Genomic DNA, 25,954 nt, shown 5'->3' with positions numbered 1-25,954 from the left:
ACACACACACACACACACTCATGGAGAAAGAGATCCTTAGTGATACCTGTCTTTTATAATTGTGGGATGATTTAAGGAAGTTTGGTCCTGTTTTACTAAAATGTTTGAATGAATCTATTTTTACTCTGGCATGCTCTGCTAAGAAAATCTTGATGTGTACAGCTGACATCAATGCAGAAATTAGTTTATCATGACAGCAGAGAGATTGATTGATTATATTTGCAAACATATGTTATCTTGATAGTTTGGTAAAAATCTTAATTTACCATGTTCCCCCCTTTCCCCTTCCCCTTTTTGAGTTTATAAATCTGTTCTTGTATTTTCTGGTTTGAATCTATATTTGAAAACCATACATTGAACACTTGAAGTATTATTGGGAGATTTCATACAATTCTTAAAAATATAATAGGGCTTTGTTCCTCCTGAATTTGAATTAGTTTTTTTTTTTTTTATCACTTGCAATCTAAGCATTACACCTAATTACTATTTTCCCTTGAATTGTAAAAGTACAAGCATACACTAGTATCTTAAAATACTTCATCTCTGTCAAGGGCGTGGTTGAAAATAGAAAAATAAACACTGCATGTTAAATGTCAAGTAGGAGTCTATAGATAGAAAATAGAAATAAAAGTACAAATTAAATCAGGAGATTCCTTTGCTTTTTTCTGAAATAGTTGTTTATAAAATCATGAGATAGCTACTCTAAATTGAAAGTTCTTTTTTTAAAAGTGCATCCTACGAATTTGGGCCCCTTTTAAAAAGGGTTAAAATTCATTTCCTTGTGATAAAACAGGTTTCTAGCGAATTGACTTTTTAACACAAACATTTTAATATTTTTACTACATGCAAAAATATATATTGGAAAACTGTGCTCCTAATGCACCGCTTCCTTGAAAGAAAATCATTAGTCTTCTCAAATGTAAGTGTAAAGTTGATCCATTTTAGCCTTCTTGTCCATAAATCGTTGATTATTGGTTTTGAAGGAAAGCACAGTACGAATGTGTTTTGAATTTTAACTTTGAAATCATAGATGTACAACATGTTCATTGCAGTCAAATCACAAGCAGAGAGAACCCATTTTAAATAATTTTTAAAGCATTCCTGTCAGGGCATTATTTATAGGAATGATAAGTTTCAGATTTTAGGTTTGAGCAAAGTTGAGGTTGGCCGTACTTCAAATCTACAGTTTAACTGCTTTGAAAGAACGGCTTTGCTTGTCTTCAGGGGGAAACAAATAACTTAGGGGACATCAGTTCATTCTTTCCCAGTCTTTCATCCTTAAGTATAACAAATTGTTTCTTTTATTAATGTGGTGCTTGCTGCATCGAAGCGGTTCTTAGGGGAAAATAATCAGGAGGATCTGCTTTGCTTCTCAGATGGTACAACCTGAAATGTGTTACTACGTTCCCTTGAAGGGATTTTCTTCTCTCTCTCTCTCTCCTTTCTCAACAAATATAGTAGGTAACATAATAGAAATTGCAGAAAAGGATACAATGAGATTTTTTTCTCCTTTCTCCCGGCATGTTTTGGTTGGCTAGGAGAAGCCAAGGTATTGGAATATGATTATCCTTATTTAAGGGGAAAAATGATATAATTTGTCATCTTACCAGCTCTCGGCATTCTGTGTGGTGCGCGCTTAGTCAATGCCGGGAAAACAGCAGACTGACAGCTAATAGATATGTCTACCCTCAATTGTTTAGACATTTTTGTCTTTTGTGACATTGAAGAAAAGACAAGGAAGGGAATGGAAGCAACTAAAAAATGTCAAAAGATCAAAAAATCAATGGGCCGCGGGAATGCGATCTGTTTACCGGGGGGTGGCTGCTCTTTGTGTTTCGCCAGGAGTCCAAGGTGGTGTCTGGGGCAGGCACGGAGCCGCGTCCCCTCCCTCCCCGGGAGATGTGATACCGGTGCCGCGCCAAGTGGCCACGCGCGCCTGCTCGCACCGCACCCCTCTGCCCCCATGAATAAGTAATACAATAAATAACAGCTTTCCTTTTAAGACTGTAAAAACCAAGTTTTGGGTGCTGTGTCTTTTCGGTCCATCTCCAACCTTTTCCAGATTCGCTGGGCTCAGCCCAGCCAGATGGGTTATAGGATTTATTTGTGGGCATTTCAATTTTTCTGTGCAGGGGAGAACCCTTGACATTTTTATTATTTATTTATTTGCTTTTGGAGGGATAAAAGTCAATAAGAGTGAAACGGGTGATAATTAGGTGGGGCGCGTCGGGCAGATGAGTAATTGTTTTGTCCCTGGCTTGGACTGTTTGGACAAGGCTTACGTATGTCTTGGGGTGGTCAGTGTTGGGGCGGTGGAGATGTTATTTGAAAACTTGTTTCCTTAATTTTCTAGGGACATAGAGTGTTGGTTGCTTTAAAACTTTTGGGTTTTGAACAGTAGACCTTAGTTACCTTTTCTCTTTCTTTTTAAAAAACTTTTCAACCAGTTGGTTGTCTGGTGTGTGTGTGTGTGTGTGTGTGTATGTGTGTGTGTGTGTGTGTGTTCACCTACACATTTGCCTGGCAAACAGTGACAGCCCAGGAAAATGGACGGACCCTACAAGGCAAGGCTGCAATCTGTTGGGGGAATTTTTTTCCCAAGCCTTGTAGTTGCTATTTGATAATAAGTGTGGTCCAGGCTGCATATTTTATAAACTTTCTATTAAAGTTGGGGCATGTTATCATAAAACTCAATTGCGATACTTTGTATTACGCTCTGGGATTGAGAGATAGACATAGGATTAAAAAAACAATTTCTAGGCATTTCTAGATGATAAATTTAATTCTCTTTGCTATTTGGAGGTCTTCTTTGAAAATGCAATTGTAATGAACGCATTCAGAACTGGAGAATAGATTTACCCTTGGCTTCAAATAGTCGACGTTATCAGGCGCTGTCATTCGTTCCTTCCTATTTTCGGGCTGCTAATTGATGTTTTTGATGTCAGCAAGAAAATTGAAGAAAATGTCATGTGTGAACCAGTGCGGAAGTTAATAAGATTGACTTCGTTGACAGAATTTACAATGAGAGCAGAGACTGCATAATGGGACCGCTGCGAATTCTTTGGAGTCAAAATTGACACCTCACGCTAGGCCAGTGGTCGATAGGAGAGATGGAACATTTGGGAAAGTTCCTAATCTCATTTTTCCCTCCTTACCTTTTGGTCTCCGATGGTTACTTAGTTTCACCAGCAGCTGTTTATCCAGGGGGCGATTGCTTCGGACCACGCCAGGGCCTTAGTTCAGGCTCCCAGGGCCACCAACAATGCTTATTTTTTATGCTGTTTTGAGTTTGAAAGCAAAAGAGTCTTAAAAAGGTTAGATTAAGATGTGTCTTAAGGAAAGATATACTAATATCGGTCAGGGTCATTGCAAATGCTTGGGTTATGTGCAATAAAGCCGAAACGCAAATCCCTCTTTGAATAAAGAAACCGAGTTGGCACTAAGATCAGTCCTCGAGCATAACAGAAGGCCATAACTTGCAAGCAAAAAAAATAATAACGTTCTTGGCCCCACATCCCCGACCCCCAAAAGAAACATTTTAGCCATGGTGCCCCTTCAAGTTTTCTTGGTAAGTTATTGAAAGTTTAATATAATAGTTTAATTTTCCAGTAACGTGGCAAAGTTTATTGGATTTGTGTGTATAATTATGGATTGGATTAGTTGAGTTTGGTTCAGTGCATCTGATTATCTTCTGGCCTTTAGGGAAATGCGCTAAAACCCTAATATGTCCAGTACCCCCAAGCGGCCTCTTTTTGAAGGCGCCGCACAAAATGTGATCTCGACCAGCGCTCGGCCTCCAAGGATCTTCAGTGAGAGACATTATTCTTGGAATATCCAATTAATTCCACGGGCAGTGATCAGTTAGCGCTTCTTCTTCCTTTCTCGCCATTTGAAATGCTAACACAATGAATATTTTCTCATTGGTCTGTGTCCCTCGGCTAAGCTGTTGCCGCGGGCTGAGAATTTCATCGACTGATGAGACCAGAGGCCCCGCCAATAAAAGGTTACAGTACGTGATTTGCATGCCAAGTGGGGTTTGGTTTCATGAACTTAAAAGTTCTTTAACTTTTATTTGACTTTTTTCTTTTGTTCAAAGTAGATTGAGGGGTGAGTATATTTGTGAGTGTTTAAAGTATGAAAATTGCCAGGGACAGTAGGTCACAGCAATATTTTGGATTATCCTCACAGAGACTGTGAAGATGGCCTTTGTCTTACCAGTTTTTATGGAGGGGAACCAAATCAACTCTCCAAGATCAGGTCTACGGGAAAGCATTTTTTCAAATCTCGTGATTTTGTGTTGAGTCCCTCTAGGATCCTTGAAGAGCTTGACATTTGGGGGAGTAATACTGTTAGAGAGTATCTTGTGGTACTAATAATCAGCTTTGGCATTATTTGAAATGACTAGAGAGCCATTGAGTAGGGCATTTGGAAGAGGAAGGAATGTCCTTTTCTTTGGAGTGTTCGGTAATCAGAGTCTTGGGTACCAAGAAAACAGTACATTCTAGAGGAGTATTCAAAGGCAGACCTCTTCTGTTTCCAAGGGTAAGTTGGAAATTGTTGTGGAATATTGAGTTGCATTGAGCACAAGAAAATGTACAGCAAAAACAAACAAAAAAAAGCTATCTGCATGACTTTTGCCAGAGTAGATTATAATGGATTTGGTCACAGCTTATAATAACTAGGTTCAGAACTCTTTCTGAATGAGGCAGAGCCCATGACATCTGAGGCCAACAGCACTGGCATATATGTTCAATTGGCTAAACGTTTGGCTTAGAAAAATGACACCTCATGGTGTCACCGTATCTCTCTCGTCTTCCAGAATCTTCCAAACTTGGATTTTATTAAGTGAAGATGCTCCTTGTTGATTTAAAGCTATAATAGATGTCCCCTGATCTAAAGAGTACTGGTTGACAAAAAGGGGGAAGGAGTATAGGATAATAAAGGTACTCAATCCCTTCTCAAAATGGGGGAAAAAGGGATTGAGGTAAAAAGAAAGAGTCAGCCTTCAAACCACAGTTATCTTAGAGGAAGGGTAATATGATTGGAGACTTGACATATTTCAACAGAATGAAAAATCATGATACCTTTACCAAAATTGTTAGCAAAAGGGAACTGGCAGGGGTAGGAATGGAGAGCATTTCCCCTCTTCTCCCCCTCCCGCCCTCTTCCTTCCTTCCTTTCCTGGCTGTCTGTGAGGAGCAAAGCAGGTGGCTCCCTGTGGCTGACTTTTCATGACAACATGCCATTAGAAATTGCCGTCCTGTTGATCAATCCTCTCGACATGACAGATTTGCCGCAAGGCCTGGCTCTTTGAGCGCCAGCACTGTGGCTTTTCCCTCCTTTTTTCCTGCACTAATTGGTGAAAGTTTTTTTACTGTGCTAGTGGCAGAGGAAATTCTTTTGAACATTGTCACAATCAAGTGTTGACTTCTTTAGAATTGCAAGTAGGTTAAGTGAGTATCAACATTGGGGGGTGGGTGGGAGGAGGGAAACACTAACACAAAGTTACTACTACTTAAATTTTATGATGACAATCAAATTGGAAAACAAACTAATTGGATCACACGTACGCGCGAGTGCACACACTAGAATGAAGGCAAGTGTTAAAATTATGGTCCTTTTTAACTTGCGTTATGTTTTGTTATTTTGGGGTGGGGGCAGCCCTGACATTTGGAATGGGCAAAACACATTGTAATGTTGATCAAGTAAAACGTATCCATTGTAACTCCTTAGTTTCTTCCTATATGAATGGATTCAGAACAGGAGTACCACGAACATTACATAACATACTGCAAATCAAAAGGGACACATAAAGCTTCTATTAGTAGAGTGTATTTTCCTCTGAACTACTGACATTTCTTCTGTCCAAAATCAACATACAAAGAACAATCTCTTGGCAAAGGGTTTGTTCTCAGATATTGATTCTTCACTGGAGTATCAGGATGCAATTCTGCTTAAATTTTGCTGTTCTGGTCATATATGTGATTTTTTTTTTTTTAACCTAGAATGTAATAACCTTTCATATTCTTTTAAACCAAACTTCTCAGTGAAACTGAGAATCAACACGGTTTACCTTTCTTTTTAGAGAGAATTCAAATCTGAAATGTCTTTTTTAATATGAATGATTAAAAATATTTACTGAAGGAATTTGTAAAATTACTCTGCTTAAAGACATATTCTTTGGTGATAAAAAAAATTGGCAGATTAAAAGTTTTGCTTCGCTAGATTGAGAGAGAATGTGCGTAAATTTCTCATGTCACAGAAGCTGATTCTTGACTGTGTACCATTTCAGATAATTCCTAATTAGAAAACGAAGTAACGGAGGGCACGAAAGCCTATTAACTTTACCCTGGGTTTTTGGTAACTATCAGGAAGAAATCCTACACAAAGATAAGGATTTCGTACTGACTTCATGATAAAAACATAGAAACCTTGTATAGAAAGGAGGCTACTTCTATTCCATAGTAGATATTTACTAGGATAAGAGAATTATAGAATAAAAGTTACAAAGATTATTAACTGAATTTCTACTTAATTATTTTAGTTTTAAGTACAAAATGGAAAGGAGAAAGAAGACAGTAAAATGTTGTCCGGAATTACCTGGCCCCGTGTCCCTTTTTCGCCACCACAATTGTTATGTTTTAGGGAGAGAAATGCAGAAACCCCTATTGAAAGAAGCATCAATTCGTATAATTAATTTTGCCATTGTAAAAATCATTTGTAAAATTTGCATTATTAACATTATCAAGTCACTAGTTGGTAAGACATCAGACATGACGAGAGTGAAGGGCAGCTTAGGGAGAGCTGGGCTTTAAACCCTCAGTAGATCCGAGTTAGGATCAAAGGCGCTTGCTTTATGTGGCTGTGCTAGACTTTGAAGTCATGACTGCACCTACAGCACTCATTTCATCAAGTTCACTGGTGTCTTAATAGCAGATCAATAAGTTTCAAAGTCGGAGAGTTAATTTGATACTAGTGCTGATGCGGTCGTGCTGGGGAAGCCGAGAGAGAGGCAGAGAAAGCTGCCTATTACCAACTCTGGTACAGAGCGCACAAAGATGCAGATTATGGATATATCCATGACCCTGAAAACACAGGCTCTGGCCAGGAGTGGGCAAGCTGTGGATTAATAAAGCAAGGGGTCCTGAATTTAGACATCGTGGGTTATTTGGAAGCTAGTCTATGTTGAAAAACCTTCAGTTGGATACACATGTATGTGTGCTTGCCCGTGTGTCTGTTTGGTATAGATAATAAACATGTGACAACAGAAACGCATGCACACACCTTTCTAAAATAAAGGGGGGGTCTGCATAAGGACCACTGTAGGTTTTCTGGGATGATGTGGGGTGAAAAAAAGGTACAAAATATGTTTGTGGTTTTTGAAGGGTGTTGAACGTATGTTTGCATCATGGGGGGTTATGTTGATTTTTTTTTTTTTCTTTTAAAGTAGCATCGGGAATATGTCCTTAAGTAAATAATATCTAGGCAATAATAATTTGATACAAGTCCATTTTGATCCACTTAAAAAATTTAAAAAAGGACCTCTTCAGGAGAAGTCTTAGCCCCAAATTTCTTCTCTTCTTTGTAGCATAGCTGATGCGCGTGCAAACACATGGATTCTTTCTTCCTGAGCTGTTTCTCCAATCCCTTATAAGATAACTTGTCTCACGTCTCCCCATTTTTATGATATGATACATTTTTATGATATATTCCAAAGGTTTGTTGGGCATAAAGAAACCAATAGGTAAAGGTGCTGGTAAATTGAAAGAGAGAAGAAAAGTTGGGCCAAGGGGGCATGTTTGTGTGTATGTTGGGGATTTTTCTTTGTTTTCAGTGGTTTTGTTTAGGTCCTTCTTACGGGATAAGCATAAACATTGTGGGGTGTGTGGTAGAGATGACATCAGTGGCTATTACAGGAGGGGATTTGGGGAGGGTTTTTGTGTGTGTGTGTGTGTGTGTGCAAAGGGGAGGGTGTAAAGATCCAGAGTTCAAAGATGCAAATCGCGAGAAAGAAGAAACCTTAAAAAAAATTTTTTTTATAAGAACTTTACCATCTGTATGTACAGCACCGGCTTCCCAGCATCGAAGGTCAGATTCACACCCTTTTCGAACAAAACTCTAATTTAGAATGTTCATCTAAGGGTTGATAATGGTATTAGAAGGCCAGTGGGGTGGTCAGTGGGTGTTGTAGATTAGCTCAGTGGCCATTACGGCTTTACCTAGACCCCCACGATTCATTGGGTAAGATTAACCATCACATCTGTCATTTTATCCCTTTTAGTTCTCCCCTTTTTACCACATTTAAAATACGAAAAGGGGGTGGAAATATCATCTCGAAGACAATTTATATGGAGCAAGCCAATGAAGCACGCTATTCCTAAAACATCTAGGAAATCGCCATATAGATCCATGTGTGTATTTGTGTCTCATATGGTTATACATGATATAACTTTGCATGACATACAGATGTTGAAATGATTTTGGTGAATTCAAATATTTTGGTTATGCCAGGTAAGCTGCAAGTTTTTAAACTTAATTCCTTTTCTTTAGTCTTGTGCCTATGTTGTAGAGAAAGTTCTGTTTTAAATAATCTCGGAAGACATTTTTCTGCTACCGGGTTGATGGTTCAGTTCATTAGGCTTCTATTAGTTTAATTGCTGGCAAAAGTTAGACATCAACTTTGCGGCACCACAAATCAGATAATCTTGGCTTCTCATGAGTGTCCTGGGTCCTCTCTCTGTAATGGTGATTCCAGATCTGCGGTGTGTGTGAGCAGGCTTTCGTTGAGTTGTGTTGTTTCCTGTGTGTTTATTACAGAAAGATGTCACTGCTAAAGGGAATGTAAAGAGTTTCTGTAAATGTAATGGTTCATCCTGAATAAAGTGAGAGAGACAGTGCTTGGAATCTGGGGAATAGAGGTGGAAGGAGCCGAGCTGATGAAGGTGTTTCTTGTCAAATTTGTGTAGGAATTATTTACCGTGCTGTCTTTCCTGGGCTGCTACAGTAAAAGTGAAGACATGGAAAATTATCCCAGATGGGACGAATCGCTTGTTCTCTGTTCTTTTTTTTTTTTTTTTAAGGAAAAGATTTCAGAAAAAAAAAAGTCGTCTTTTTCTTTAGAACAGTATGAATAAAATCTGGACAGCTGTCGAAAAAGATATGCCGTCTGCATTTTTTTTTTTTTAAATTTCTAGCCGCCACCATAACTAAATAGCTTGAATAGTACATCTTTTTTTTTTTTTCCCCTTCATACATAATGATCTCTACTTCATTAAAAGCGTATTAATCTGGTTCCCAGTCTCTTGGGAGACACCTTAAGATGATGATATTGTGGGTTTTTTTCCCCCCGAATTGTTTAAAAAAAAAAAAATTCTAGCAGATTTGGTCCCTGTCAGTCAGAAATAATTGTGTTCTTAATCTTGTCCCTGATGGATGACTCGGAGTTCAGCAACGGGCCGGCTCCAATGACAAATACAATATTAATATTCATTAACTGCTTTGACAATGCTAATTTTGATGCGGTAGTAAAGGGCCTTCCAAAGTTAGCGGCCAAAGCATCAGAGCTGCGCAAGGTGGCAAGATAATTTGTGCTGGTTTGCTGAGCTGAAGGCTTTTAAAGTCTATAGCAAAAAGCTAGGTACCACAAACAAAAAAGAGAAAGGGAAAAAAGTTCTGAAGCATTGGAAGGCAGGGCTGCGGAAATAATACGATCACAGTCCGCTAAAAAATTTGACACCTCTGATGCAGTTTCTTTGAGTGAAATTTCTACAAAGTTGCAACAAAAAAGCATAGCATGGTAAGTCAGCACATTCTTGATTTTGTTTAATCTTTTTGATCTTTTCAATTATCGCTATTTGAAGATCAATAGTCATTTTTTCCTACTATGCTTAGAAGAGGCGCAGCGGTGGTTTAATATGTGTTAGGACCATTTGCTTTAAAGGAACACATCCACAAGTTTCGGTAGGTTTTTTTTTTTTTTTAAGTTAGTCATGAAAAATGTTATACAGTAAATTGTTCTGAATTCCTTTACATATTGGTGTTTTTAATGGTCTATTTTGGCTTTTGTATTCCCCCCACCAAAAAAAAAAAAAAAAGAATTCAGTAAGATAATTAAGCTCTGGATGTTGTCAAGAATTTTGAGGGTACTTTCAGCAGGCAGAAAACTTAGGAGTGAAGTGGTCCTCTAACTTTATCTAAATTCAGCTGGTTTCCCCCCCTTTCCTTCTCTGAATGGCATCAGATAGCTATTAAAGCTTAATTTCACTGGAGAACTGCAAAGCATTACTTTCGCCAACTTAGGTGAACTTCTTTGGACTATTGAAATTGCCTTTATGTTTGCCAAGTTGGCAAACAAAATATCAGGCTTTGTTCTTTTGATTGAATGCCGGGTTGGGGGGGGGGGGAAGGAGTAAGAAAGCCCTGCCTTTAAAAAAAAAAAAAAAAAAAAACACCCCCTCCCTTTTTTGGGGGGGTGGATTGTTGTGGAATCGGGGGAGATCCCAGTTATTGTGCCCTTCCCTATCAAGCGAGATAATTCTGTGAATGGAACTGTGCGTGAGCATCCTGTCTGGCGGCGCTGCCGGTGTGTGCTGCTCCCCTGTGCTGCGGGCGCGCCGCGCGGCTGCAGGGCGGGTGCTGCCCTCCAGTGGAGCCTGCGGCCGGCGCGGGCCGTCGGCGGCCATCGGGGCGCGCGGCAGCATGCCCGCGAGCCGGCGGCGGGAAGGAGAGCCCCGCAACCCGCTCTAGATGGTAAGCGGCCGGCGCGGGCGGGCGGGCGGGCGGGCGGCGGGGCGCGGGGCGGGCGGCGCGCGGTGGCCTCCCCGCTGCATCCCCGCGCGCGCGCCGCCCTGCCGCGCCCCTGCCTGTCCAGCGCCTTGCATGCTCCCGGGCTCAGCCTTCACCCGGTTCGCTGTCACTTTGCAATAACTTTTAAGATTGATGTCCCTTGACTGGTAAGGTGCCCGACGGAGTGGGTCTTTTTTTTTTTTTTTTTTCCTTTTCTTTGCCCTTAACTCTCTTTAAAAAAATAAAATAACGAAAAAGAGAAAATGACAATACTTTTTCACTCCGAACTTTTAGCTCGTGACACTGCAGACCGGCTTTAGTCTTATTGTTGAACTCGGAAGTGACTGCGTGGGGCAGGGGGTTCGCTTCTTTTCGCCCACCAAGTTAAAGTCACAGACGCTCCACCCTCCTGGCTCCCCTCCTTCCTCCCTATCCCCAAATATTTTCGTAGAGGGTGCGCATTTTTCTACTTTTTGTATACATTCGTGCAAGACCCATTTCCCCTTCCGCCCGTCTCAAACTTCGTTATTTAAAACAGAGCGCCAGAACTTTCGCTGCTGCTGAGGGTGAGGACCGTGGGGCGTAAATGGGCAGTCTCTCCCGCTCCTTACCTTCTTTCTCCAACACTTGACTGGGATTTCATGCTAAAGGCAGAGGAAACTCTCGCTCTTTTTTGTTTGTTTGCTTTTGGTTTGGGGAAGTTTAAAAAAAAATCCCATAGAACTTTTCAGTATCCTATCTTTTGATTTTTTTTTTCTGGAAATATTCTTCTGACACATTGGGCCACCCTGGGGACAGACTCGGGATAGGGCGATGGGGCAGCAGATAATCCGGAGGCAGTTTTGTAGGAGGAGTGAGTTTGAAGAAATTCACCAGATTTCCCTGTTCTTTTTGAGGAGGAGGAGGAGGAGGAGGAGGAGGTCTGTCTGGAATGTGTTGGCTCATCTTGCTGTTTCCATTTTCCTTGTCTTTTGAGAAAGCCAGAAAATACTGAGTCAAAGTTGCCCATCCTGTTTGCTGCACTTCATAAGTTATTGTTGCTGAATGATTGGGAGCTGTCCATCAGCGGGGAGGGAAACTTGCAGTTTACTTAAGAAATTGCATGTGGGACAAAGGCAGCTGGTGGAGTGCGGTGGTCCGCGTGAATGGAGGGAGGGGAGGCAATTAGGAACTGTGTGGTTGGGGCTTTTTACTTGTCAAACTGGAGGCTCATTGCTTTTGTTACCGCCATGTAAAGGGAAATGGCAGGGTTTTGTTTTGGTACTAAGGACCTTAAAGATTGCTGCCTGACACTTACACAGGAAGGCCGGATAAGTCTAGAAAGAGGGGCCACAGAGCAGTATTTTTTAAAAAGAAGAAAAGAAGAAAATTAAGAATTCTCACTTTTTGTTATCTTTAAGCCCTTCCAGCCTTTGTTTTTGTTTTTGTTTTTGTTTTGTTTTTTTTTCTTTGGGGCGGGGAGGTGGGGTGGGGTGGAGTGAGGGTTATTAACTCGTCTGGTGTATTAAAGACCAACGTCATGAAAAGGGTCCTATAAACAGCTGGGCGGTCGGGTCGGTAAATTAAAAACATCTCCTCGATGTTAGGTGTCCTGCCGCCAGAAGAAACCAAATCTTTGCCACTGGTCTTGCTTCAAGCAAGACAGATCCAGGATCCCATGTGGCAGCAGGGGGGTTTTCTTACCTGCATGCAAATCGGAGTTGTGTGTTTGCTTTTGAACAGGGTGAAATTATTTAACACTTGGGGTGGGAGAGCACCCGAAAGGCTCGTTTGGTCCTCTGCAAGTTTCTTCTATCTTTAACCCCTCCTGGAGTAGCCGCCCTCCCTCACTCCCCTCCTTCATGTAAAAGAGGACGATTTCAGGCCTGTGATGTCTGAGTCTCTCAACTCCAATTAAGTTACACCCACACCAATGTACCCGGCCCTGGATCCTATGAGAGCCCCAGGAAAAGTAAGTCGGGTTCGTGGGATTTAGGGCTAGGCTTTTGCATTCCTTTGCCTTCTCTTTTCTCTGTCTGTCTGTCTCTGTCTGTCTCTCTGTCTCTGTCTCTCTTTCTCTCTCTCATTCTGGGGAAAGCTCACAAAACTCAGCAGTCAAAAAGCAAGTGACTGCTAGAATACCAGGAAACACAGGAAGCTACGTTCTTCTGCTTCCAGAGAGGTCAGTTGAAAATCTTTCCAGCACAGTCTTTTACTCTAGAAGGAAAAGAGGGGTGTGTGCGTGTTTGGCAGACAAGGCCCTACCAAGTGTCACTCCCGTGTCACTGTGACAAGAAAATATACTTTCCCCCCTCCCTCCTCCTCTCGCAATGCAGCCCTCTCTCGAAGAAATTTGTTTTGAGGGATTTGACAGTCTTGCCGATAAAGTGCCTGCCTACTGCATTGGGTTGATCATTTTCCTTCATGGCTGACCGTAATTTCTTAGCTACTCTTAGCGGTAGCTCTGTCCCCTGTCCCCGCTGCCCAAGGTAACGGGTGAGGGAGGGGGACTTCGCTTAGGTGCCCTGAGCTGGCTGGGGAACGTGGGCCATCCCCCTTCCTTCACGGATTTTGTAGTGGTGAAGATTAGAAACTAGAAGGAGGTTTTTTTTTTTTTTCTAATTAAGAATTTAAAAAAAAATTCCATTTGCAACCAGTTGAACTAGATTATTAGGTTTCTTTTTGCTTTTTTTTTTTTTTTCTTCTATTTTGGTTTTGGTTTTTGAGGGATGATGTGTGTGCAGGGGGACTAATTAACAAAACAATGATGGGCAACTGTGAGTGAGAACTCAGAGCATTTTGAGTCAAACCCGGGCAGAAATCTGGAGCCTTCTCTCTCTTTCAAGATGCTTTTTTCCAGCTCTTTAAGTGAAAGGCATAAAGGGAGGGGAAGCTGGGAGGAAGAAGAAAAGTGAGAAAAGCAGTCAGGGAGGAGGAAAAAAGCTGGCCCAGTCCCATCTTGAAGGTGCAGAGAAAGTTTTTTGTGAGGTGGAGAGAAAGAAGACCAAAGCTAGTATGTACCCTAGGGATACAGTTTTAGTGGGGATGGAAGATTTGAGTGGGAAAGGAGGCCCAGTGGCCTCCGGGCTCTCTCTTTTCCAGCAGTTGGGCGGTTGGCACCTCAATTTGAATTGCTGGGTGAGTAGTGGGGTGTGTGTGTGTGTGTGTGTGTGTGTGTGTGTGTGTGTGTGTTCGTGTCCTTGCTTATGGTCTTGACCATTAAACCTCCGTGCTTTTTTTTTTTTTTTTTTAAATTCAGACGATGGGAAAGGGAAAACAAAACCAAGAATAAATGGTCAACTCAAGCTGTGTCCTTTCCCTATGTACTTTCCATAGCAGTGTTTTGGGAAGTTGGGGAGAAAGGGTTAAAAAAAAAAAAGATGAGGAGGAGAGAAAGCTTGACTTTCATCACAGTCCTTAAGCTATGTACCAGTGCAGAGCCCGCACAGCTGGCTCCCCAAGTTCCAGGAAGCTGGGGATCCGGAAAGGGGTGGTGGGGTGGAGGATTTCTTTTAACAAATAAATTTTTCTCCTTCACCCACCAGGGTGGGCTCCACTGGAAGAAAGAGCAGGGAGAGTGACGTTGCCTCAGAGAGGAGCATACTTCCAGAGCTTGAGACGGCCGAGCATTCAGGGTCTGACAGTAGCAGGGCTTCTGTAAACTGTATGTTTTGGTTTCATATTTAATGTGAACTTTCTGTTGCTCTGTCTTTAGTTGTATTTATTTTCCATCTCAAATTTAGATGCCGGCCTTTTAGGGCTACCGTCTTGCCCGCGGTGTCTGTATTTTCAAAAACTTAAACAGAAAACGTGTTCCTAGGAAACCTGAGCAGGAGACCCATGACAGCCCATTGTGGTGTTAATGATGAGGAAGAAGGTCCTTTTGCAACACCAGTTTGGGGCTTAGGTTACACTCTGCTCTGTTCAACTGTTGGGTCAGATCCTTTGCCTCAGCTCTCAGGGCATTCTCGAATTTGGAGGCGATTCCTAGGATTACTTTTATTACTGTCTTTTGTTGTGGAGTGGCCAAGCACAGAAACCTTTGCAGTGGTCAGTCAGCTCTTAGATCTGGTTTTGGGAGGGGGAGGGAGAAAAAAAATGAAATCTACAACAGCCTGTAAGAGTCCTTATGTTTTCAAAATCAGGAATTAAATCCTATATATCCTGTTAAAACACAGAGTGGTGAATACTTCCCTGGTAGAGCATGAAGCAGTGACCGACGTATGGCTTGGTCTTCCTTTCTGGTCGTGTGCAACTTTTCTAATTCAGTCCACGATTGTGTGAACTGTCCAGAATCGTGGGGAAAGACAGTGCAAGCTGACACTGCCAATGTCTAAGTTGTGTTGCCGTAAATTGCCCAGCCTAGCCTAGCCTCCCTTTCCGAGATTCCTGAAAGGTTCCAGAGCTTTGTTTACTCAAATTACTTGGGTTACTTAATAGCAGTCCTGCTCCTTTGGTGGCCGCTAACCCTCCATTCTTGATGTCTCATGAGAAGGGAGTTGTTTGAAAGGGTGAATTCCCGACTCCAATGACACAGATATTATGATCTTTGTATTGTCACAACAGGCTGCTGCGTCGGCATTTTCTGGAAGCAACAGAGCCTGCAACCTTATATTCTTAGGGAAACCTCCCTTTTGTGGTTTGGGGTTGGTGGGGGGCCTGGCTGAGCTATGTAATGGAATTCTTTCCTTCTGCAACATTTCGGAATGTGATGAAATCTTGCCGTGCCCTCCAGATTACATACTTCTGCACACATTTGAAGATTTTTTTTTTTTTTTTAAATTGGACTTTGCCTGGGTCATTCCCTAGTTACGTTAAACTTCCAACTCGACAGCTTGCTTTGAGAGGGGGTCGCATCCTTTTCACGTGTTTCATTTATGGGGATTGTAGATGTCCTTTAAAGGATGCCCATGTTTGGGACACTAACAGGGCAGCAGAGAACAGAACAATGCAGCACCACCTTTGCATCCGTCATTGCCGAATTCCTGCTGAATCCAGGGTTTGGGGACAGGAAAACGTTCATCCCTCCTCTCTGTGTACCTGCTCTTTTCTAGGGAGGAATTCACCTGCTCTCTGAAGGAAACAGCTGTTTCCCAGAGCACTTATCAGCCTCCATGTAGCCGGCATGAATCTCAAATACAGTACTGTCTGGATTCGAGTTAGGCACAGGGTATATTAGAAAAACAAAAGACATTTTTGTACAGCTGGTCATTGTAAATAAATCAGAAGGGTGGTATCAGGTTTTGTTCACTACTTTCTTGAAATCCCCAGGATGTAATAACCATTATGTACTTAAAATTTACTCTAAATCAAAATTGGTGATTCCCTTTCCATTATATTCAGGAATCCCCAGATTTGGGGCTGTTGGGGTTTTTTTTGGGGGGGTGGTGGGTAGCCTGGAAATCATTATTATTTTTTTTTTTTAACTTGTTTTGAATGTGAGCTTTTGGATTTCTTCATTTGGAATAGGTTAGTTTTATTCCTGGCTCTGTTTTGAAAATCTGCTCTTCTAGAAACAGCTGTACCCTCTTACCCAATTCTCAAACATTCTCTGCAAACGTGGGACACTCAACAAGATTGATTATGCTAACACTAATCATTTAATACCCAAGTAGTAGAGAAATATCTTGCGGGAGAGTGGAGGTTGCGAACTACCAGGAAATTACTTAGGGGTGAAGTGGTTCGTTCTTCATCTCTGAGACCCGGTGGAGGATTAGGACAGTTAGAGGACCCCGTTGTGCCTGCTGCGCCCCCCCCCCCCGCCCCCACCTCCGCCGTGCTCTAGCAGGTTCCTGGAGGGACACAGGCAGGAAGAAAATCCTGGGAACTCACTGGTCAGGGGCCAGCCTGGACCGGGCGGGCCAAGACTGAAGCTTGCAAGTGCTTTAAAGGTTAGTTGGGGGAAGCACAATGGGATGCTTTCTTTTTATTGGGAAATAAATGAGAATGAGTGGAAATAAATTATGTTTAATGAACTTAACTGGAAGTAATTGTTCAAGAGCCTGTGAAAGCGCAGCGTTGCTGGGTCGGCCCTTGGCTCTTACAAAGCCAGGCAGCTGGAGCACATCTTTATTTTCCAGGTTAAAATGTTCCCCTTCGTGTGCCCACTCCTCCACCCTGACACCTCCAGCCCCACTCCCAACCTTCCCCTCCTCCTTTTTGGGGATTAAGAAAAGGTCATTAAGAGCAGAATTTGGCCCCCTAGACCCTGAATGCTTGGCAGTCTCTTTGGTGTGTTAGCAGCTGGGTGGTTATATTATGGAAGGGACGGGGTTGGGGAGGGGGGGGAGATGAGGGCTTAGGATGGTTTGAGTTAGTTCTATGTATATGCATATGTGTGAGAGAATTTGGATGAAAATTGACTGCACATTTATTCTCTCTCTGCCTGCCCTATTCAATCATTTCCCCGCACGAAGAATTTTAATGCTTGTGTGAGTATATGAGAAACTATGAGTCGGCAGAATTTTGTAGAAAGCAGGGAGCATCTCTCTTCCTCTTGCTGTCCAAGTGGATTTGATTCTGGGGTTGGGGGAGGGGTCCGGCCATCAATAGTTTACCAGACAAACAAGCAGCACCCTGAGCGTCAGGCTCCCTCAGGTTCCAGAAGGTGTAATTTTGCAGCCTTGTGGGTGGGCCCGGGCATCCCCAGCGGCGCAGCCAGGTGAGGCAGGCTGTGTGCTGGCCTTGCAGCCTGGGTCTTTCTTTTCTGCAACTCGCAGGCAGCCCTCCTTTTTCTTAACCACCTCCTTTCTCCAAGCAAAACTCGAACCCTGTGAAGCCTTCTGTCTTCCTTATTATTTTCAGCACCAGTGCTGTTGCTATCCGTATAAGCCTTGTCCAGGGAAACGACGTGCCCTTAGCTGGGAGCAGGCCCTGTGGGAGAAGCAGCCTTCGACCACGAGTGGGCTCTGGGCGCTGCGCTGGATGGCTCCTGGCTGGCTGGGCTTCCAGAGCTGTGGGGGGAGAGGGGCAGAGTAAAATGTTTGCAGAAGCCCATCTGGCCGAGGGTGGGAGCCCGCCCGCCACCCTTCCCCGCTGTGGGTGTAGGAGCTTGGCAAGATGCGATCGCGACATGTTCGCTAGGTAAGTCGGGGCCCGTGCATGCAGGCCTGCATCCCGGCTGCTGACGTCACTCCCGCGGCGGCAGTCGGTGCTCCTTGTTGGGGGAATGGGTGGTCGAGGCAGGAGGGCTAGCTTCGCTGACCATTCCACCACTCTCTGGTCCATTGCCTGAGAAAACAGGACTAGTTGAGTCACAGAGAGTTGTTGCTGAGTAAGGAACAGCCCCTCCTTCACCTCCACCCCCTCTCCAGCGGCAGTGACGTGCGACATCATTCATGTTTCGCCAGTCGCCATTGGCCTTGGTGTAGCCGTAGTCAGCCGCGTCCTGCAAAACGCATGGAGATGAGCTCTAAACCCATTTGTTAATGTAAACCGGGAATCCACAGTGTCCCTTCCTGATGCGGATTTCAGCCCCTGGGAGGGCTGGGGAACCTAAGACCACTGAAGACCTTCCAGGTCCGCCCTGGGGAGGGGAGAAGGCTGACAAATGCCCCTCTGTGCTGCTTTTGTCTTATTGTGCCGGGCTCCTCAAGGCACTTTCTGGCCCCATTTTTCTTCTGCAGAAAAGGAGAGCAATAGGGGAGTATTGAAGAGGAGGGCTGGCGGAGAGGCCGGGGCCAGCAATGGCTCTATTTGTTTTCAACATCTTCTGATTAATAGGTTGCGAGGTGAATGGCAAGCTTTCATTCCCTTTGGGTTCCCCACAGTTACAGAAGGTTGAGGGGTCGGGGTTAGAGGAGGGGTAGCAGGGAGATCTAGAAGTGCCTGAATCAATCTTTCATTTGCCAGGTTCCAAATCACGAGCAGCGTTCGGACGGGTGTGTGGGCACTTGACGATGAGGGTGGCACGGCCAAGTTGCAGAACACTGTTGCTTAAGGGTTCTCCAGAGGTCAGAGGTCAGCCACCGGGGCGCCCCCTCCCCACTCCCCCCACTGTAGTTGGATGAATACTTTGGGTGGAAAGGCTTTGTGCGCTTTGAGGGCTGGTAAAGGACTTTTTTTTTTTTTTTTTTAATCATTTAACTATTCAGTGCTCAAAACCCATAGAGCATAATGACCAGAACTGGGGAAGACTGCTCTGGGTAGCAGCCATGTCTCCAGGTAGAAAGCAGAAAGCCCTAATGATCTGCGGTCAGATGAGGACTTTTGTTCCCTTTAAACAGATACTGTTTACTTCATTTAATGGGTTCGGGGTTTTTTTAGCTGACTTTTTCTTAGTTTCTTGTCAGCTGGAACTGACGGGGTGCATTATGTTTTTGTCACCAGAACCCTGCTGGGCCCTGATACTGCGTGTCTCTCCCTTTGAGGTGCAGGAGCATCCCATTAGATGTCTTTATCCCCCACCTCCCCTAATCAGCCACACGTTATAAAATCCCCTGCTAGAAGTACCTGGTGCCCTATGGCGGGGTGTTCTCGCTGAGGCAGGGAGCCCTGAGCTACTCCTAACTTGGGACCTGGGAGGGGGGCAGCAGGGAACACTGTTTGCTGAAACTGGTCTAGGTTCCAGGGGCTGGTAGGTGGGAGTGTGAGGAACAGATCCCTTTGTGAGTCCTGAAGCATCTCTGTCCAGTTGGGAAGCTTGGCGCAGGCTAAGCTCGGGGTGCAGCTCACCACGTCAGCACGGCAGTGAACCCCCCATCCCAGCATCAGTCTCTGCAGGCACCATGGGCTGGTGCCGTCGGGCAGGTGAGCGTGAAGCCCTGGAAATGCCACCTTCCCAAGGCCTGGGACCTGGGACTCCTACTGTGTGGAACTAAAGAAGTGCCAGCTACATAGAGGTGCGCTGTGAGGACCTAATAAAGGACGTCCCACCCAGCTCCACGGCAGGTTCCGTGGGAAGGCTGCATTCAAAGGTGGCAGTGGTGAGCTGTGCTGGGGTTGACTGCAGAGCTTCGGGACCAGCAGCGGGTCAGGGCTCCTGTCTCCTGTTCTCCCCCCGGATCATCTAAACAAAGGGTTCTAGGTGGCTCCAGGGGTGAGTGCCAGGTGCCAATGGCGTGGGTGTGATGGGCAGTGGGAGCGTAACTCCCGGACCGTCTGTGCCATGTTTTATTCACGCCTGGCTGCTTCTGTGCCTCGGAGAGTCCTAGGTTTCAACCTGTTCCTAAAGGGTTAGATACAGGTAACTAGGCTCTCCGTGCAACTCTCCCGACCTTGAACGTTGGTTAGCTGTCACTGGAGGTAATGATTTTGCACCCCCTAGGCAGTTTTGAAGACCTACTTAATATTTAGATAAGGTAGTTACCTAAAAGGTACCTGGTTCCATGTTGCAGTTGTTTGCCTTGAATAGTGGACTCCTGTCTATAAAAAGATAAAAGGGGGAGAGAGGCATATTTCCGGCTATTATCCCACCAGCATAGATTATTGCTTTCATTTAGATTCCCTGGATCATTTCTGGAAGGTTGTCTATGTCTTTCCCCCAGGAAAGATACTTTCCACTGTTGATTTTTCTTAGGGTGGTAACAGTTTTGAACACAATCCTTAAAGACCTCTTTAAAGAAGTGGGCACCGATCGGAGGGAAGGGGAAAGTCTAAGGGACATTTCCTATTTGGGTTGGTTGGTGTTTCACTTATATGAACTCCTACTTCAAGGCCCTCACCCTGATTCTGGAAGGCCCTTGGTCATCTCTAGCTCTTCTTATTTAAACTTAGAACTCTTCTGTAGGCTTTCTTATTTGCTAGCATGAGAAAGTGATGGTTTTTCTCAAAATCGATAAAAAATATATATATTTGGTAATTAAATATCACATTTTTCAGAAGCGCATGCACTGGAGGAAGGGTGGCCACAAAACTTCCATACACTCTTGCCCTATAATAAACATCTTGCCTTTGAATTAAGGAATGCAGTCTGTGGATGTATGTCCCCTCTGGGAATTTCATTAGAACATGCTAGAGGGGTGGCCAACCCCACCTTCCTCATTAGTACTCACTGGACAGTATTTTTCACAGCTTTTTTGTATTGCATGGGTAGCAAGCCCAGTGTTGAGCCTTAATTTTCACAACGATGCGCTGAGGTTGACCCCCGTTCTCATCTGGAGTTTGCAGAGATAGGACGAAACTCCTGAGACAGGTTGCACAGCTAGACGGGTCAAGTAGAATTTCAATCTGGGTCTTCCTTGCATTCATAGCCTTCACTCTTGGTCACTGTGTATATACCCTGGCGCTCTAAAACCATTTTTAAGGCACTGTACTTATAAAGTATAAGACTGACTGGTTTCTGAAGGTCTATCCAGCTTTGTTCTATGATTCTGAGTAGACTCCATGTTAGTGGAGTGAATCCATGACACTGTGAGATCTCTTCCTCTAATGATTGCAGTTGAAATTCAGTGGTTCTTCGGCAGCTTATGAGCCTCACCACTGCCATAGGCTGGACGTGACAGGGGATAGAAAGTTCTAGAAGACACAGTCTTTGTCCTTAAGGAACTTAGCTACAGTGGGACCAAGAAAGGTACATACGTGACTCCAGCCTGGATATGATGGGACATAGAAAGAAGGGACTGTGGGGTCCTCAGGCTGGAGAGATGGGGCATTGTCACGAAGAACATCCTCCCATGCACAGTGGCAGCACAGGTACATGCAGGACGTATGGGAATCGCGACTGGACCCTGGTCTCTGCAGGGACGACTGCGTTCCTTTCCCCTGCTTGCTTGGGAACCGGTCAGCCTGGAGAGACGTGTGGTTTCCTAGGGACCTGCCCGGCATACAGTCATGATCAGAAGAGAGAACCATGTCCCAATAGGGTTGCCATTTTCCCCCTTCTTAAGCTGGGCAGCAGTGGCTACAAAACCACCCCCTTCCATGTTGTAGAGAAAAAAACCTGTTGGCTAGACTCAGGTGTGCAAAATAACACGAAGGTGATGGTGTCCAGCTTTTGTCAGAATGAGCTTCATGCATGTTTGTAAGAGGAAGAGGGAAAATTAACTTTTTTAAATCCTATGCCCGGCGAGCACCACTGTTGCACAGATTCTATCTTCATCCTTCGCTAGACAAGTAGAGAAAGGTTTTCCCCGCATTTCCTGTTAGTCCTGCTTGGAAGGCAGCCATGGAATTTGTGCTTCTGAACTGTAGACAGAACTCTGCCTTCGGACAGCTTCTCCCTAACGATAAAATAATAAGTAAGAATAGTAAACCACCAGTCCTGTGTTTACCATGTGGTAGGTTCTGTGCTAAGCTCTTCCCATGGATTTTCTTGAGAACTGGGATTTGTGATTCGTGTTTGGACCCGGGCCTCTTACCCTTTGTGCTTGTCTGCACCCATGTGGTCTGGGAGTCATGGCTAAACAGACAGAGCTACCATCTCTGGCGCTCAGTAGGCTGACTCCAGATGCCTGGGTCCTGAGCCCAGACCCACTGAATCAGGTTCCTGCCGAGAGATTTCCTAGGCTCAGGCATCCAGATTTGTGACAAGCATCCTGAGAGAAGCTTGACTCAGCTGGAGCTGAGAATTGTAGGCTCCGCTGCCCACTGCCAGCCCTTCTACCCCCATCCTTTGCTTCCTTCCATTGTTTATGGTGGTCCTGTTCCCCAGCAGCCCTTCAGCCTCTAAGTGATGGTCTTCCCTGCTTTGGGTTATCGGTGGCTATTCCTACCCATCTCATCGTTTTTCCACCCTCACTGTGAACTGTCTGGAACTGGTCCGCCTTCTTTCATTTCCACAGGTGTGTATCTTTCCAACCAAACAAAAAAACTTCTGGAAGGTGGCAGTCCTTTTCCTCTCCTCTTGGTGGCCTTCACTCTTCTGACTGGGCCTGTCCCTTCCTCTCCCTACCTCTCCTTTTTTTTCCCCCTCTCCACCCCGGGGTGCAGTAAGAGTTCATTTGTTGGTTACTTTTCAATTTGTCCTAAACAGAGATGTTCCCCCCAAAGAATCCTCAGTGCGTGTCCATAAGATGCTGGCCCTGGCCTTGAGGCAGTATTCCTTCACTCTGATGGCTTTGGCCTTGTCCAGAGCTTCAGGGCTGCTAGGGAGGTGTGACCAAAGCTCCCTTGGCTTTGGCACTTTTCATTTCAGTGCTTTGATTGCAAACTGGTAATTCACAACATAAGGCTCTTTGAGCAACTAGCTAGCCTTCTCTGAAAGTGTCCAGTTGTTTATGAGCATCGTTAAACCAGGCTGTTGCCAGTGTTGACTTCTTTTTCTGTAGTTTTTTCTGGAGCATATGGAGGAAGGCCGTATTTTACGTTCCAAACATGCTCATGAAAGTTAGAAGCCCCTTTTAGAGATGCCTTCCCCACAATTAACTGGGGGTGAGAAATGCTCTTTGTATATTATACCCCTTCCTTACTCATTTAAAAAAAAAAAAAAAAAGACAAGAAGAAAAACGCAAAGCAAAACTAAGTGCTCGGTGGTCCCTGAACTCGAGAGGCACTAGTGGGCAGCACTGAAACCTCTCTTCTTTCCTTGTAATGCAATTCCTTTTCCTTGATGTTAATGCAAGTTGTGCCTTCCTAAAAGTAATAAAAGGAAATGAAGACACGTTCTGAAATGAAACTTGACTCTAATCCATTCATCATCTAATACTAGCCTCTTTATCTTTGCTGGTACCTAATCTGGTTAAATGTCCCTGTTGTAGGATTTTAGTGAAAATCCTCTATGGGGAATAGGGTTTTTTTGCAATTGGATTACTCTCAGTGAATGGCCCAGTAGTTCGTTTGTTTCAGCTTCATTTTTTCTCTGTGGTCTTGCTGGGCTAAGTTACAGCACAGCATAGTGGAGGGGGTGGGGTGGGCTGAGAGAGGGCGGGTGGGGGAAGAGGAGAAGAATTTGGGAAGGTCTGGTCATGGCAACTAGAAAAAATCTTCAAAATGCTTTTTTTCTTTTTTTCCTGCTCTTTCTACCTATCCACCATTCCTGAACATAAAAATGCTTGTACTTTGTTTGCTAGAACTGCCCGTTTCTAAACTGCACCCCTTTTATTAACCCAATTTATCATCATCCAGTTAATTTATTAGCATTCCCCCATGACTTGCTAATGAAATTCCTAATGAATCAGGGCTGCTGTAATCTGCATAAAATATGCAGGTGCTTGCCTGGCAGTTAAGGGCCTTCTGGTGAAATTCACACTCCCAACCAGACCAGGAGTGGAGCTTTTCATCCGTGCTGCCTGAAAGGGTCATAGCAGGCCCGCTGGTTCCCAGGGGCAGGGAGCAGTTAGGAGCCGGGGGTGGTGGATAGGGAGGCTGGGTGGGTGGGACTCGGGCCCTGCCGCGTTTCTTGTAAGGAAAGGTGTTCCCAGCCTGTTCCCGGGGAAGTCTGCTTGCCTCCTGAAGGTCCCTCCGGTGGACCTCTGGGGTCAGGGATTCCCCCCCAACATGCAGGAACGCAGTAGGCCTGGTAGATTGAAGTCCCCACGTCCGATTTACCTGCCGGTTGGAAAAGCGCAGTCGGGCTCCATGATGGGGTGGTGGTGGAGGAGGTATTTTTAAAGCTGGGCTCCGTAGGGAGGTAAAAACGGAAGTGTGCCTACCCAGAGAACGGTCTTTACAAATATCTGTTGTTTTTAATACATGGGTGGGGGCTGGGGCTGCGGGTGGAATGGAGCACATCTTACAGAATCCGGGCGGGAGGACGTGGCCCCAGGAGCCCCAGGAGGCCCGGGTCCTGGGTTTGGAAGTCTCGGGCTGCCAGGAACCAGCTTGATGGTGTCCTTCTCTGTTTCTTTCCCACCCACAGTCGAACAAAGTGCCAGTCGTGCAGCACCCTCACCATGTTCACCCTCTCACGCCGCTCATCACGTACAGCAATGAGCACTTCACCCCGGGAAACCCACCTCCACACTTACCAGCTGACGTAGACCCCAAAACAGGTAGGCCGAGTGCTTGGTGCCAAGAGTGCATGCTGGGTCTGGGGCCGCCTGACCTGCTGGGATTTGGGGTGGGCTGCGGGCAACGGTGGAGGGACTCCTGTTCCTCTCGTGGGTGTTGAGAAGTTCCTAGGGGAGGCCAGAGACTGGTGAGGGAGTAGCTTCCTCTGTCCTTAGAAGCCCATGTGTAGCACTAACAATCTTTCTAGAGCTCCGAATACCCCCAGAAGGGCTGGCTATGAATCCCACACTGTTTTTCAGGGGTAGCTTATAACTAACTCCAAGAGCCACAGACAGGCTTGGAGGCATCTCGTGGCCTCCTTCTCAGCAACTTGGGAATACAGAAGCCCTACGAGCATGGCTCCCCAAAGCCCTGGTTCCCTTAGCGGCTGAGGGACTCCAGTCACTTGATGATGACTTCTTGGTGCCACATCACTGGGTCCCGCGTCGTCTTTGCTGATTTATGTGGGTTCCTCTTCTCCTACAGTATCCTGGGTATCACCAAGCCCATTATACAGATGTGAAAAACAAGTCCATTGTGGAACAACCAGTAGGGTCTCAGGCGGAAGGTGCCACGTCATCCTTCAGCCTTTACGCTTTTCCTCTCCTTCCATCCCATGTACCCATTGACTGCTTTTTCCCTAAAGAGGGAAAGAGAGGGCAGGGTTACTTGTAACCCTCCCTGTAACAAGATTTCAAACAAGCAGCCGGCCACAGCTCCTAGTGGGATGGTCATGGGAGAACAGCTAAGGGCAGGACAGGCCCGGGCTGTACGCTGGCTGGGGTCTCTCTAACCAGCTAGTTAATTAGAAGGATGAATTTTCAGTGGCCATTCCGTGTCACTTCATCAGATGGCATTGTTTGGTGTTGAGCTGAGGTAGATTGCCCGTTCATGCAGACTTCGCTGCCCCTGAATGAAGCCACACATGAGCTGGTTTTCACCAGCCTCTGAGCCCCTTTTGTGCTCGTGGGGGACCCAGCCTGGTGCTTGGATGGCTGGAGGAGGCCGCCAGCCGGCCCCAGGCTCTGCGAGTGAATGGCAGCATCAACGTCTCATTTAAATAATGGTAGTACAGGGAATAGCTTTTAAATGGTTATCGTAAAACATATGATTAACGTCTGCAGACTGTTTACTTTTCCTCTGCGAACATTCTTTCAAGTGTGCAAATGGCTTGGTGTAGGGTCCAAGACCAGCTAATCTGTTTGGTTTTTGTAATAGAGAGAAAGCAATGTCTGCATGAAAATGTCACCCAGGGAGACTTAACTTACAGATTAAAAGCTTCCTGAATGAATTAAAAAAAAAAAAAAAAAAGGAATAGTTTTCA

The 25,954-nt window shown here is 44.8% G+C and overlaps 1 protein-coding gene across 34 annotated transcripts in view; it reads left to right on the top strand.

Moving 5' to 3' along the window:
• TCF7L2 (transcription factor 7 like 2) overlaps positions 1–25,954 on the top strand; it is a 195,989-nt gene that overhangs the window by 145,879 nt on the left and 24,156 nt on the right. For all 34 annotated transcript variants that reach the window (XM_036069362.2, XM_036069365.2, XM_036069364.2 and 31 more), the window contains one exon: positions 24,500–24,632. In XM_036069362.2, the coding sequence (XP_035925255.1) occupies positions 24,500–24,632 (133 nt within the window). The remainder of the gene's footprint in view (positions 1–24,499; positions 24,633–25,954) is intronic.

Source organism: Halichoerus grypus, chromosome 7 (assembly GCF_964656455.1).
Source record: "Halichoerus grypus chromosome 7, mHalGry1.hap1.1, whole genome shotgun sequence".
In the NCBI taxonomy this organism is placed as follows: Eukaryota; Metazoa; Chordata; class Mammalia; order Carnivora; family Phocidae; genus Halichoerus; species Halichoerus grypus.
This window is presented reverse-complemented; position numbering and strand designations above follow the sequence as displayed.